Source organism: Trichogramma pretiosum, unplaced genomic scaffold (assembly GCF_000599845.2).
Source record: "Trichogramma pretiosum strain Unisexual culture from Peru unplaced genomic scaffold, Tpre_2.0 scaffold47, whole genome shotgun sequence".
NCBI classification, from domain to species: Eukaryota; Metazoa; Arthropoda; class Insecta; order Hymenoptera; family Trichogrammatidae; genus Trichogramma; species Trichogramma pretiosum.
Genome location: NW_019640859.1, coordinates 335,101 through 351,261, shown reverse-complemented (window position 1 = coordinate 351,261; position 16,161 = coordinate 335,101). Strand labels below are relative to the sequence as shown.

The following is a 16,161-nucleotide window of genomic DNA, read 5'->3' as shown; positions in this document are numbered from 1 at the left end:
TTAAAATTCTACTCGAATATGAGATTTACCAATGTCGAATACAACTGTTATTTATTGCACTCATGTGACACGTGTATAACGTTTAGTAATTTCTACCACCTCGACTTCATATGCTGGTACTAATTCTAATCAGTATTTGTAAACATTTCGAGCACTCGAGTTTCTCAGTCATCTCTTTTGCTCACGTAGATTCGTCAACATTTCGATCGCACGATTTGTATTACTAACTATTTCTGATAACATATGAAGCATAGTCGTGCATACTAGTCTCAGATTCAACAAAATGAAATCGAGTGGAACAGTTAACTATGCGGCAAAGTAATTGTCATTGTGAAAATTAAAATATCACGATAAGTGAGTGTATTTTTTTTAAATTTTATTAATTAATTTTTTCAGAGAAAAGAAAGAGACGTTTGATATGTGTTGTGATGATGGCTATGATGATATGAAAGGTCAAGCATCCGATACTGAAAAATTTCAATATCTGAGATGTCTTCAGGAGAGTACCGTAAGTTTTTTTATAACTATATAACTGATTGAATTACTATTTTCCAAAAAAATTTTCATAAGACTTTAATTTTAAAACAGATTCGTACACTTGAAGAACACCGACGAATTTATGAATTTCAATCTAATCAAGCAATTAAAATAGAGTTTGAGTGCAAAGATGTGAAGTCCAGCATTAATTTATTAGAAAACGGAGGAATTCATATATTTCAACCTAAAAACGAAATTGAAACAAAGTTTCAGTGCAATGATGAGAAGCCCTACGTTAGTTTATCAGCACCTGATGAAGTCAACAAAGAAATTCATACATTTCAACATAACCAAGAAATTAAAGTAGAGTTTGAGTGCAAAGATGTGAAATCCAATGTGAATTTATCAGTACCCGATGAAGTGAAAGACTGGTCTTATCGGTCTCATCAATCTTCAATTCAAATAGGAACTGAAAGCATAATGAAAAAAAAGTTTCTGAGCGATTCTATAACCACTTTTGATACAAATACTGGCTGCGAATTCAACGGACAGAGTATGATCATTTATTCTCCAATAAATAAAAGTACACAATCTGCTGAATGTGATACACATTTGAAGGGATTATTTCCTAAAAGGTCTCAGCAAACCCATATTGGCTTGACGCAGAATCGCATCAATCACCCATGTCAAACGTGTGGAAAGACATTTACATATAAGTCTGCTCTGAAGATCCATATTGAGTTTGAGTTTGACAAGGTTTATTCAAGTTCATCTCATAGAGATAGTGAACTAATACCAACTAAATTACATACAATTTTACATAGTGTTGCGTTGCATAAAAGATAAAAGATAAAAGTCGCCACACATTGGATTCAAGCCCATATTGCACAACAACGAACGTTAGTCGAATAATTATTTTAAGATTTCGAGTTATGGTCATCGCCCCAGCTCGCTAGCGACGGCTCGCAAGGTAGGTGCGCAATCGGCGTCGGAATAGCGGGAGCGACTCGGTGTCGCGAACCGCCAGCGGCAGCTCGTTCCACAATCTTGCGCCCATGATGGAGAAAGAGCGCCTTCGCACCTCCGAGCTCGAGTCAGGCACCGTCAATTGGGGCAGGGAACTGCTCCTGGTTTGCGGCGCGATCCTCGTGTCCCGGCGCTGAAACATCTCGCTGAGGTATTGGGGGCGTCGCAACGATACAGCCCGGTACATCTGTAAGCCCAGGAAAAATTTTCTTCTTTCCTCGAGACTGGCACAGCCCATCCTTTCCAGGAAAGGGGCCAATCGGTCGTCGCGGCGGAGGCCGAAAACGAATCGCACGGCCACGTGCCAGACACGCTGCAACAAAGTGGCAAGGTACTCCGGCAGCTCGAGGTACACCAAGCAACAGTAGTCCATCAGCGGCAGCACCAGGGTCATTGCAAGCTCCCTCCGCATGTGGCAAGACGATGGAGGACTCCATGAGCCCGCGAACACACGCCACGAACGTGCGAGGCCCATGACAGGTCCTTGGACATCGTTACGCCCAAGTTGCATACTTTGTCCTCCAGCGGGATGATGGTGTTGTCTATAATCAGTGGAGGGATGTCCGCGTCGTTGAAAAAGCGTCGCTGCTGGGAGCTGGCAAACATATTGATTCAGTGCATAATCGTATTAATTACCCATGCCACACGTGCGGAAAGACATATTCACAAAAGAGTTATCTAAAACAACATATTGATTCATTACATAATCGTAACAATCACGCATGTCACACGTGCGGAAAGACATTTTCGTATAAGATTTATCTGAAACGCCATATTGATTCAGTACATAATCGTATCAATCATCCATGTCTCACGTGTGGAAAGACATTTAGGCATAAGACTTCTCTAAACACCCATATTCATTCTGTACATAAGCGTATCAATCACTCATGTCATACGTGCGGAAAGACATTTTCACAAAAGGGTTATCTCAAAGTCCATATTGATTCAGTGCATAATAATCTGAAAGCTTTCATCTGTGATTTATGCGGAAAGACATTTTCACAAAAGATTAATCTGAAACGCCATATTGATTCAGTGCATAATCGTATTAATTACCCATGCCACACGTGCGGAAAGACATTTTCACAAAAGATTAATCTGAAACGCCATATTGATTCAGTACATAATCGTATTAATTACCCATGCCACACGTGCGGAAAGACATTTTCACAAAAGATTAATCTGAAACGCCATATTGATTCAGTACATAACAATCGGAAACCTCACAACTGTGATGTATGTGGAAAGACATTTTTACAAAAGTGTAATCTGAAAATACATATTGATTCGGTACATAATCGTATCGATCATCCATGTCACATATGTGGAAAGACATTTTCGCATAAGCATACTCTGAAATTACATATTGATTCGGTGCATAACAATATTTTTAATTCATGTCCCACTTGTGGAAAGAAATTCTCACGAAAATTTCATCTCAGAGTTCATATTGATTCAGTACATAATAAAATCAATCATCCATGTTCCTCACGTAGAAAGACATTTACACAAAAAAGTAGTTTAAAAACCCATATTGATTCAGTGCATAATCGTGTCATTTACCCGTGCTAAATTTGTGGAAAGACATTTACACGAAAGGACTACATTAATAAACATATTAATTTAGTACATAAACTTATCAATGTGAAATTTGTAGCAAATCATTTCCAAGAAAAATTAAGTTGAAATTCCCGCATTGATTTGATGCGTTGAAGGAAAAAAAGACTTGAAGAAAAAATATTCTAACATGCAAATTCTTTCACTGTAGTTACAAAAATAATTGTTAAAAGTACTAAAAAATATTGAAATAAACAGCTTATTTAAATAATTTAATACAAAAAAATCTCTATAATATCTTTATTTACGTATGAATCTTTTGAAATATCGATTGAATGTTTTACTGATGCACCTGACGAAAATTGCCATTAAACATTGACATTCCAAGCAATTTATCTGCTACTGCATACACTGTAAAATCGGAACGCTAAGAAACCAAAGCAGTCGAAATGAACAGAAATATTGCTGTAGCTATTTTACCTCGAGTTATATATTATTATATTGATAAATGAGCGATGTGCACCGCGCCTCGTTTCAAAAGATCGATGATGTATTTTACTTCTTGCCTACTTCGTTGGCTCGTATTTGTATTCAATTACAAACTACTCATTGCGCTCGCGGGATTGCACCGAGACAATTAAATTTCTGGCTTAGAATCTACTCCGTATCTCGACGTATCTATATACGATAAGTTATGGATATATCTCCTTGCTTCTTTTTGTTCGAACACGTGGCGGATTTGACCGCTTTATCAATGGACATAATATAATATACATAAAACATTCTCGAGAGTTGCGGAAGCAAATGTTTGCCTACATCGTTACGCTCGTTCATCGAAACGTCAGTCAAATCGGATGCCACGCGCCTCGCAACAACATCTCAATATGTGCCCGACTATTGGTTTTCTACCTTCGCCACCCTCATACTCATATGTTCGCTTCGTTTTGGTGTATTATTCGAACTGCTGCGTATGCGTTTTTTGCCCTCTTCTCTCATTCAAATCGATTCGATAATTCGTACCTCTGATATTTCAGGTCTCGTTTGTCGAACGACTTCATCACCCACGCAGTCCTTGTATAACATCGTCGAGATTCCCGCCAATAAACCAAACACGCTAAACGATCGATGATTGAACTCGTTTTATAATACGCATATCGTGCTACCGCGCGAACGGTTCGATACATTCATATACTTATAGAAATTTGCCTCGAAATCCGTCTACCCAACGCGGCGTTTAAGCTGTCCTTTGTACGCGAAGAAATCGATAATAGATCCTCTCGTGCCGATTCGGAAAGAGATTGAGTTGAAAAAAAAACGAGGAGAAAGAGAGAATTTAAAAACTTAACGATCCGGTATTTTTAATGGACATAATGAGTCGACTAATAAGATGCATTTATATCAATTTAAAAGATTTCTAAGGGCTTACCCTGGAGCATGCATCATTAGCCATTTAATATTTATTGTTTTCTCCCTTATTAAAAGCGATATAACGTTTGACAGGTAGTTTTACAAATAATCTTCATTATAGAATAGATACCACGAAATGAGTACGTTTGATGTTGGCTAAATGAAAATTGGTTTCATTTGAATATATTAATCAAGTATCAAAGATCTCTTATTAATTTACCCTATTTAATAGAGAATTATATTTTGTATAAGGCAAATTATTATACTATTTAATATAGTGGCCAAGTCCAAGAAATTTTTCTTTAATCGATCAATGATAAATTCGAAGTTAATAAAAAAAAGCGACAAACCTGAATAATAAACAAAAAAATGACGCCTTAAAAGCCTATATAAAGTCCATTAGCATCAATTAAGAATAATTAGTAATAAACCTCTCACTTATGTAGATTCAAGGTTCCGTACACCTCCTTACCCTCGTTTACAACTCTACGTGTGATACGGGACGAAGAAAAAAAAACTCCAAACCAGCTTTATAATGCATATTATATATTTCCACGTGTATGTATAAGCAAAGCTCCTCCCCGTTGTTGGTTTTTGGTCTGCTTAATACGATAATCAAATATCATGAGCGCACACAGTCAGCCCCTTCGCTCTCTTCTCAAATTACTTTTACGTATATATTTTATAAACGCGCACAAGCTCACACGCGCGCGCGTAGAAAATTCACTCCCCGTTATAATTAAAGAGAACCATCTAAGCGCGCCTCCCCGCGCTCGAAATTCGGACATAATTGCTTTATTAAATCGGTCGAGTCTTGCCGAAATTATGATTTGATTAACGCACAAGTTAGAGAGACTCTTTTTCTTACATAATGTAGTTTGCATTTGTTGATTTGTGCATTTACGTGAGCAGTGACATGATCTTTTGATTTCGAAAAAGAAATTGCGCCATCATCAGCTCTGATATAATTTTCGTATGATTTTTCGTACTTGTTGTTTATACTCGTTTCCAGTTCATCATTAGTTTATTATGAGCCTCGAAGTAGAAATTGTCTGATGTAGGCGATGGTCCAGAGATAAACACAAGAGGAAGAGAGAAAGAGAGAGCGGATATTGTAGGCGGTGAAAAAAAAGGAAAAGAAAAAATCAAAAAAATTGCAAGTGCTGACCGCGACCCTTTTTTCGCTCTTTGCCTCTTCTTTCTCATTCTTTATTTATTTTGTCGGGGGCCCAAAAATACACTCTTGATTGAGATATTATCGATGCTCTTCTCCGCTCGAACGATCTTCGATGCGCATATGAGAGTCGGTTTTATATACAATCGCTGTGGACCGATGGATCGATTCTTTGTTTTTTTATTTAACCTGATGCTGCAGGTGTAATAGAGAGAAATTCGATTATTTTGCACCTCGGATATTGGTAAAATTCACAACTGAATCTTTCAGAAATTTATTGTTTTATTCACTGAATTTTCATAATTGACATTTCAGTTTATAAATTACTAACTCTTTTCCAGCTCTGTTCACGCAGAATGACATTTTTTTATAACTTTTATTTTTTTTTGTTACAAGTACAATGTTATTATAAAATTGTCTTATTTTTCATTAGACAAACAATCGACATTGTAATTTCTATATACATTAAACATAGTCTTACTTTGTTTTCATTGATTTGGTTAAACTCTTCTTTCATGACTTGTAAATATTATCAAATTTGATTTGGTTAGTTCAATGTGTAACATTACTACGGCGAGATTAGTCGTTCGAGAAATTTCAAGTGATAAACATGGAATCCAACGGCGTATTTAACTGGGCTGTCAGGTAATTTTTGTTTCATCGTAATGGAAAATTGAAAATATTAAAGATTGATACTCAATCTTATTCTATGCATTTCAGAGTAAAAACTGAGCCTTGCCATGAGTCACTTTTGGAAAACAATAGTAATATAATTGACAAGACTCGAGATGGGCAGGATGTTAAATTCTCAAGATTTCTGCGAGAAAATCCAGTAAGAATTGATAAATATATTCGACTCATATGGTCGATATTTTAAACTTAAATCTTATTCACAGAACCACGGGTTTCAAGAATATGACGGAATGTCTGAACCTCGTGAAGACATGGAAATAGTTTTGGAATGTCAAGATCTGAAGCCGAGTTTTAATTTATTGGCAGTTCAGAAAATCGAAGACTATTCGGAAAACTTGCACAATACTAAATATATTCGAGATTATCCGAATAAAATTAAAATAGAAAATATGGATGGAGTGAAAAAAGAATATTTCGGTAACGTTTCGGAAGAATCGAGTTTGAATTTAAACTGCGAATTTAGCGAGCAAAAAGAAAAAGGAAGAATTACAACAGATTTCAACGACCAACAGAGATTACAAACCCACATCAATCCGAAGCATAGTAGTTCTGCCCACGCATGTAATGTTTGCGGAAATAAATTCTCAACTAAGGGTAATCTCAAAACTCACATCAATGCAGTGCACTTAGGTGTCAAAGTTGCATGCAATGTATGCGAAAAGACATTCACAAAAAAAAGTGATCTCAAAAGACACATAGATTCGGTGCACAACGGAATCACACATGCATGTGATATTTGCGGAAAAAAGTTCTCAGATAAAAGTAGTGCCAAAAGGCACATTGATACCACGCACAACGGTGTTACCCATCGGTGTGATATTTGTAGAAAAAATTTTTCAAGTAAGAGTAATCTCAATACCCATATCGATTCGATACACAATGGTGTCACCCATAAATGTGATATTTGTGGAAAGACATGCAAAGATAGAAGTTATTTCAAAAGACACATCGATTCGGTGCACAACGGTATCACACATGCATGTGAAATATGCGGAAATAAATTCTCAATTAAGGGTAATCTTAAAACCCACATCGATTCGGTACACAGTGGTGTCACCCATAAATGTGATATTTGTAGAAAAAATTTTTCAAGCAAGAGTAATCTCAAAACCCACGTGAATGTGAAGCACATTGGTCTCACCCATGCATGTGATCTCTGCGGAAAAAAATTTGGACAAAAAAGGAATCTCAAAGCCCACGCAGTTGTGGCGCATCACTCTGTTCTGGACAATTAAATAGTAAAACTGTAAATGCATTGACAGAAGTTATTATGACATAATAAATTTCTCGTATATTACCTTAGCTCTTCACGTGCAAGAAAACATTGAACTATTAAGAAAACCAATAAACTTTCTATTAAAAAAGAGTCATACTGTTTAATTTGACTCAATCTAAATTTCCAATGTCAAATTTCATATAGTTATACTCTGGACGAATCATAAAAATACCATTTTCAGGATTGCATATATTTTTCGTAGGACATGTAATGAGTATCCTGCATCGTACATCAATTTAGCATGCTTCTTAGTTGGCGTTGACCCCTAATCCCAAGCAGACGGACTTGAAGTAAAACGCGCTTATGCACAGCACAGCTTCAGTGACCACCGATCTCGCTACGCGAATAAAAACACAGCTTCGCGTATAATTGTTCATTCGCGAGAAGAAACGCATCGGACTCGAGTCGTATACGCATAATCGGAGAGTAGGATTTTCGTTAAATCCTCTTAAACACCATCCTCGAACGAATGGGCCAAAGTAACGTTGAAAATCCATCGACATATCCTATCGCATACATATCTGCGAAGATAGTAGTCGATGGACGATTAGCGCGTACGTGTGTCGCGCCCGCAACACACATTATGTATATCTAACAGCTGCGAGTGTGCAGAGCCGCTTGAACAATGTCGAGAAGCGCTTTATCCTTTCGTTCGCATCTTTGCGCGCTTCCATACCTATACGCGTGTCCCTTTTGAAAATTCCGATCTCGTGGCGCGCGCGCGCGCGTTAGTGTGTATATTGCACGCATTTATATCGATCACCCGAGTTTAGTCAGGCACGCGCGCCTCGCGCCAATTTACCTCTTTCTCTCCGTCTCTTTTTTATTTTTTCTCCCCAAAAATACTTCTAATATAATGCTAAGCTTTCGGGCAAAGGTGCAACGTATATATAAGTATATATAAAGACACACACTCGTGACCCGTGCAAAAGAGGCACGAAATAATCGCTGTATATATAGGATTATATACCCTGGCTCAACAATAGTTGCGCCTATAATACACACGAGCACGCGCGTGCATCATCTCGCCATTATAGTATTTCACGTATTTACCGGGGAAAGACGCTGCTGTTGGCTCGGGAGCTGACAACAACAACAAAAAAAACAGAAGAACCGGAGAAAGGAAGAAAAAGTGAATAAATAATAGGCGAGATTGGAGTAGAAGAAAGGTGCATCGACGTTGTTGCGGCTTTGGCGATTTGCGGCATGATGCCAGAAAACTAGACGGAGAGACAGAGAGAGAGAGATGCTACTTTTGTGTATCGTGAAAGAGCTAAAAATGGATTAAGGGCCGGCTTCTATGCGCTAAATCACGTTTCAGCATCACGCCCAACATAATGAGCTGGGTATCCTCTCTTGTCTAGTGGCGAGTACACACACAAACGCACAAACGAGGAATATTATATTTTGTATATAATATACTCATGCGATGCTGCTACGAGATAATGTTCGGCAGCTAGCTCCGAGACAAATAGCCCTATTTTGACTCATTTTTCTCCGCTCCGAACTCTTTCTTTTCAGTTTCTTTCTTCGTCATACAAGCCACAAGCTACTGCTTTTAAGCTGCTGTTGCTGCTGCAGTCTCAGATATATACACCCAAATGAAACTTGGCAGGTATTATCTTATTTATACATGCTACTATACGAATCGAGTCTTGAATAAAAGCTCGTTCACGATGTCCGATAAAATTTTTCTTCTCTCTCGCGTGGTCAGCTATTCTCGCGCGCGATAGAGTTTACTTATTCGGGAATCTAGAGATCGATCGGTCGTCGGCGAAGAACGAGAGAGCTGGAGCAAAAAAAAAGAAGAAGAAAGAGAAGAAAAAACAGATAGCGACGAAATAGGATCGAAATGAAATAGCGCCGCGTATCAAACGGCATTATACGCATTATTATACACGATCGAAAATTCTGACCTAATACGTAGGCTGGCTGGCTGCAGTCTAATACGCGCGCACTTGCGCATACGCACACACAGTGTGTGTTTAGCGTATCGCTGCTAACTGACAGCCGTGTTATTTCACCCGCCAAATAGTATCCGGCTATGGTAAATTTCGATCACAATAGAGAGAGAGAGAGAGAGAGAGAGAGAGAGAGAGAGAGAGAGAAAAGTATATATATACGCGTGAAGGGCCTTTGCGCGCGAGCACGAGAGCTGCTGTATAGCAGTGAAGGAGCGAGAGAGAGAGAGAAAACTGCAGCCAAGTGCACTCGAGGTTCGTGCGTATACATAATACATATACTCCGATTTCCTAAACGTTTTCGAATTCGGGCCAGAGTGCGTCGGCCACTCCCCTTTTTTTATATATATGACGTGCTCTCAGCTCTCACCAGTGCATATTATATTGCCGCGAAGAAGTGACCCTTTGAGAGAGAAGTGCACATGTATATATGCGTGCATAATATAAAACCTGCGAACGCGTGTCGAATAATTGCACGATCTAGATCGAGCGATCTGAAAAAGCGGCCCGCCACAAGGACACACACACTCACACACACACACACACACACGAACACGCGTATATATGTATTCGCGCGCGTCGTTAATTATTTTCTTAACCGCACGTATATATATAAGGACGCGTGCGCGCCGTCTCCCGATCTCCGGCGTGCATTATATATACACGGCGCTATGTTTTTATTATTGTCCATCAGCCGTCGATGATTGCTACCTTTGCGACTCCAAGGCCTATTACCTGTTTCGGTGATTCTCGCGTATATATTATACATAGCTACATAATACACGAAGGATACTATTCCATATGATTTTTTTGACAGGTAGGCATTGTACAAGCGTTGCTGTCGTTGCGTTCATCAAGGGGAGGGGAATTTAACTGTCCAAAATTGATTAAATAAAGAACGAATTGACTTTATATAATTATTTTAACTTTGCCGCTTGCAGGTTTGCAGATATAAAGGTTCTTGCCATCTAGTGAGCAAGGTTCAAAGTAGTTGCAAACAGGTCTAAACTGTTTTGATACAGTTGTAATTTTTTGATTATCAATTTTGCAGTTAATATTAATTATTAAATAATAAATTTAATATTGACTCATATTTATTATCAACTTAATATTTACGATTATTAATTGCTTAAAATTTGTAAAAAACACGTTGAAAAAGAAAATCGAAAAAAATAAGCCAATTGACGGCTATATGTTTCAAATAATTTTAATTGGTCTTTTTTTTAGTCATCGAGCTATTATTGTGGAGCATTTTTACCAGAGAGGTACATTGTAGAAACTCACAAATTAGAAGCAGCAAGTTTGGTTTATCAAATCGCATCGCAAAAAGATCCGCGACCGATAAACCGAGAAGATTTGTAATGGCCGTTGAGTAATTGATTGCCAAAACGATTATCAATTATATCGGTCGCGATCGTAACTAATCTGGTTAACTCCATGTCTCTGCACGCGTCGTTGCGAACGTATACCCTTGTTTAACGTGGCAAAATAATTGATTCTCAGGCTCGTGTGTCTATGGAAAGCTCCTTTAAATACTTTCTCACCAGTTTAAGCCACAATGATAACACAATATAATGCAGTGGCCCCGGACTCTGCATTACACACGCATGCCAGCGTCATCGTCGTCGTAATCAAAGGACTTGGAGCCAAACGATCCGTTAAACCATGAGCCTCTCGATAAAAAGAGCTATGTATATGTACGTAGCCCTGGTCCCGATCATCGGTGAGAATCGCGCAGCAGCAGCAACGAGACAAGTACTCGTGCCTCCCCCAACGACAATGATATTTATATAGTGTAACACTGTGTGTGTCTATGTATGTGTGTGTGTGTGTGTGTGTGTGTGTGTGAGCTCGATCGTTTAGCTCCCGAGTGGGCGCTAGTCGAGTACGCACTTCTCGTCATCCCCCTTTTTTCCCTTATTATTATTATTGTTATTATTATTCGTCCACGGCGTCGATCCAGCGCCCCAGTCTTACGTTCGCAACGATGTTCCCATGAATTCGGGGCTGCTCGTTGCGTACTCGCGCATGTAATACGTATACGTAATACACGTGCTTCGTGTGGGCATTGATGCTGGTGTAGTTTGCAACACGCGTACGGGACGGAGCTTCGACGGTAATCGCTTTGACCAACGTTAAAATGAGATACACATTCAAAAACAAAGAATAAAGCCGGTGCCGATACCGCTGCTGACGAGTCGGTGCGGTTTTATAATATCATCGCGACGATGATAATCGTGTTTCAGGATTTGGTGGCGGTGCGTTGACTCGAACGAACTACGAAGAAGAGTCCGCACCTGAGTTCAGAGATATACGATAACGATTACGAGACTGTACTCGAGGCTCCGAGCCGATTACATCTCTATTAGCTGCCATAGATCACTCGAGGATAGTTATATTTTTTCCTTCTTTTTTTTTTTCAACTTCGTACGAACTTCGCACCATCGATGTCTATTATATACGCACCTATTAAGCAATACATAACACAATATACATTATCTTATGCAGGCTAAAAAATCGCGCGCCAATCAGTCCGTCACGTGCGCTCTGCATTGCTGCATTTATAATGATAAAACGCGGCGGCGCATATTAACTCGCCGGCGTGTGCTGGTCTCGTTTCGTACTTATACCATATACGCACACGGAAGCTATATGCCACAGATTGACGCGCAGTCATTAAAAGTACTCGCGTCAACTTGATGCGTTTCGATGCGCGGCGCACTACATGTAATAAGCCCATGTCCTCTCGATCCTCTTCGTCGTCGTCGTCTTCTTCTTCTTCTTCTTCTTTATTTTTATGCTATCTGAAAAATTCATCAAATTAATCTGTCGCGCATTTGGGCTTTTGACGATCCGCGTTCGCTCGTTCTAATGACGATAATGACTCGCGTGTTATTATGCGTACCTTTTTACAATGTGTCTCGCTCTCTCTGTCGTGCGCGCCTGTATTATATGTATATGAGAAAAAAACCAGTCAGGAGGAAAATTTCAACAAACTGCAGTCACCTCTTTAACAGTAAATCATCCCGCGGAGAGTATAACGGAATGCGAGAATTACGATTCGCGTATCTAGGAGCGCGCATAACCGTGTCCGCGAGCGTAAAACTCTTATTGAGCGTGTGTAATGCATTGAGCGCGAGCAGGTCGTTTTTCGAAAAATGTCAACTGTGTGCAACGATTATATGGTGTACTAAAAGTGAGGCAAATTATAGGGTGACTCCTTTACAATTATTGGATGCTATTTACAAGAAAAATTCATCGTTCGATGTTCTGAATTGAGGTTTAAACTTTCATTGGAGGTAAGATCATTGGAAATTTGTTGGTCCCCTGGTCGAATTTGAAGTTGAGACAAATCGGATCGAACGATCAGTGCATTACGTTTACGGATTTGAACACTTTCCAATCCGATTGCTTCGTCCGGAGTTGCCTGAATTTTCTTTTATACATAGTATTAAATCAAATGCATCGATCGTTTTGATTTGACACTCTATTCAAATTTTGACGTGATTTAGTTTTGATTCGTATAAATCGTTGCTAGTTTATTATGATTTGCAAGTCATTGCTTCGAAGAGATTCATCGTCTTGTGGTGCACCAAATTACATCGAAGAAAATAAAAGAACATCGCGTGGCATTGAATTCTGTCAAGCGATCGAGTAACCTCATTATCGTTCCATCTAAATCAGAGCTTATAATAATGGTTTAATTTGTAGTTTCAATAATACTGCAATCGTAAAAGTAACGATCGCTAGTATTAAAAAAATTATATTAATATGTCCTCGTTTCTCTCATTATGTTGTTTCCACGACGAATTACAGCGCCGGATAGAATCGTTTACTTTCTTCAATTTTTCTCGCTATAAGCTGGTATTGGAGTTGAGACAATTGAAGCGTTAGGCGAGAATTAATTCGACTTTTGCCACTGCTATTCCACTGCAATATACGAAGATCAGCACGTTCAGCGGTGTACTATCAAACAGGTATCATAAGCATGTTTCTGAAGGAAAAGAAAATGAAAAAATAATCGAAAAAATGAATTTATATGATGTATTCATCTTGCACGTTCGGAAGTGTGAATTTAAGAAAACGTAATTTATGGGATTTTTCATTTACTTCCGAATTATCGGAAGCCGGCTTTAGCGTGTGAAATAGAGGAAACAGTGTGAGACATTAACTCTTTTCGGTAGATATTTAGCCGCAGTATAAAAATGTGTCACGGTCAAATGCATACTTAATTTGTAATTAATCATCTGTTTACAAATATAACAGTAAACGTAAGGAATAGATGAAAATTGATAACACGATTGTTACATCGACTATCACACAATGTTTAGAGAAAAATAAAACGCAGTTCAAGAGGAAAAAGAAGCACTGCACGCAATACTCCGGTCGCGGGCGCTGAAAGAGCACTTGTATGCACATAAAGATGAAGGCACTTATACATTACTAGACGAGTCCAGGGCCGACGACGCCGAGGACGAAAAGTAGTGGTAGCGCATGGGGGAGCTAGTCGAGGATCGAGATCAGAACCTAGCTACATTGTTAACGCAAATATTTGCCGTGGGTCGATTTCGACGCATTGTATAAACAATAATAATAATTATAATGACGCTGTATCAAGCGTAGCACCCGATATTATGATATATACTCCTACGATATTTTTTTATCGACGCGACGCCTGCGCCGCGCGTGTCGTTGTTGCCCCGACAAAAGTATAATAGCTTATTAATACATGTATAGTATGCAAGGGACGAGCGCGGGGCTTATTGTGTATCGCGAGAATCGATTGTATATCGCCCTGCCCGTCGGCACTCGAAAATTTCAACGAAAAGCCGAGAATAATTTTGCTTTTATCGAGCCATACTTGACCGTTACACAAGAGACTTTTGGATTTACGCTTTGGAGAGAAAAAGAGAATTCGATTTATCAATTTTTTTTATTAAATACTTAAAGTGGATACTTTATTTTTTGCGGTTAACTTGAATTTGATAACAAATTCGTCACAGAGCTTGGTTTTCTTCATATTATATAAGTATTATACAATGTATTACCGAAATAGAGATCTCATATTTACCAATATCATATCGGGTCTGACTGAACGATACGTAGCAACAAACACAAAACGAAGCACATATTTATTTCACGAGAATTATTTCACTAATATTTTTCTCAATCTCAAACATGTCAGTTTATTTCAAAAATTGAGTAACGTTCGTCGATACTCAACTAATAAAACTGAAAACATTGGGGGGTTAAAACAAAACGCCTGTCGTTTTTTTCCTTGAAATCACGATCACGCTACGTCTATACTTGAGTATTGATAAAATTGCGAGGTTTTTCGTTCAAAATCGACTCGCATGCTACTTATCAGTCCGCTTATCGTATTATTATAATCATCAAAGGCTGGGTACGTGTCTTCATATCCTTCTTTGACTTCTTCGTAAAAAACGTCACTGTCCTCGGACAAGCTGGGGGAGCTCGACGTCATCATCGACATCTGCTCGTCAGCCTGTTCTACCACCGCTTCCGAGAGCAACGATTGATCGTGGCTGTGGTAGTAGTTCTGAATTTGATTCCAATCCTGGTTCGTCGTCGAATTGTCGACGTAGTAGGCCTCCTGCAGGCAGTCGAGCCTATGGGCGTCGAGCTGGCTCTTCTCGTAGAACTCCGCGTGGCACTGGGCGCACGTGTACTCCAGGTGGACGACCAGATCCGTCGCGTCGCTGAACGTTTGGTTGCAGCCGATGCACAGGTACTGATGCTCCTCGAGCACGTGAGCCTCCAAGCACGGCAACGTCGCGAACTCCTTCCGACAGGGCAATTTGAGCTGCCAGCCGTCATCCATCACGTGCACCTCGGCCCAACAAGGACACTGAATGACGTTGTAGTACATCGTCATTTTTTTGGATTTACGATCAAAAGGAGTATCGAAGACCAGAGAGTGATCTTGTGGCTGGATGAGCTGGATCGATTGACTATCAGAATCTGAGAAAGCGAAGCGATCGTTCGATATCGACGTTTGTTGATCGAGCGTTGAATTCGCACTGCGGGTAGGAACGGAATAAATAACACCGATTCATGAAAATTTAGATCTATTTATTGACGTATGAATATTTAAGGACCATAGAACAGTTGTACACACAGATATACGATTCTTAGTTGTCAAAAATGATTTATAATATCTAATCAATTAGAACGAAAAAGCAAATGAAAAGCTAGGGAGTCGCTGTTTTTTCTCTCTCTTTTATCAAACTGACATTCGATCTACCACGAAGAATCGAGAAAAAATCTGCAAGCATGGTATTCTCATAGACAAATTCGTTTTCTCTTATTTTTTTAACGAATTCATTCTTGCATAATTGCCGATCGTTCTCCGGACGAAAATTAATTCGGCGCGTATAGAACAACAAAATAACTACGCCGCAAGAGCATTAATGAGCGGATTCTCAATCTCCGTGTCTCTCTCTCGGGTAAGTGCACATCTCTTCGATCTCGGACGTTCTTTCGTTGGGGATAATAGACGCGAGATTCCCGAAAAGCGCAGGCAAATCGCGAAAAAAAAGCTTAGAATTTCGGACTCTCGATCGAAG

At 39.2% G+C, this 16,161-nt stretch overlaps 3 protein-coding genes across 3 annotated transcripts; all 3 read left to right on the top strand.

Moving 5' to 3' along the window:
• Window positions 1-283: 283 nt before the first annotated feature.
• Window positions 284-1,323, top strand: LOC111694675. The gene is made up of 3 exons (XM_023463636.1): window positions 284-318; window positions 397-508; window positions 589-1,323. Exons 1-3 carry the CDS (start codon window positions 284-286, stop codon window positions 1,321-1,323), a joined length of 882 nt encoding a protein of 293 aa, XP_023319404.1.
• A 212-nt stretch (window positions 1,324-1,535) lies between these two features.
• On the top strand, window positions 1,536-3,078 carry LOC111694674 (zinc finger protein OZF-like). Its single transcript, XM_023463635.1, has 2 exons — window positions 1,536-1,607; window positions 1,984-3,078. The coding sequence occupies exons 1-2, from the start codon at window positions 1,536-1,538 to the stop codon at window positions 3,076-3,078; spliced, it is 1,167 nt and encodes a 388-aa protein (XP_023319403.1).
• A 3,060-nt stretch (window positions 3,079-6,138) lies between these two features.
• On the top strand, window positions 6,139-7,653 carry LOC106654363 (GDNF-inducible zinc finger protein 1-like). The gene is made up of 3 exons (XM_023463667.1): window positions 6,139-6,289; window positions 6,365-6,476; window positions 6,541-7,653. Exons 1-3 carry the CDS (start codon window positions 6,255-6,257, stop codon window positions 7,570-7,572), a joined length of 1,179 nt encoding a protein of 392 aa, XP_023319435.1. The 5' UTR covers window positions 6,139-6,254; the 3' UTR covers window positions 7,573-7,653.
• Window positions 7,654-16,161: the final 8,508 nt, after the last annotated feature.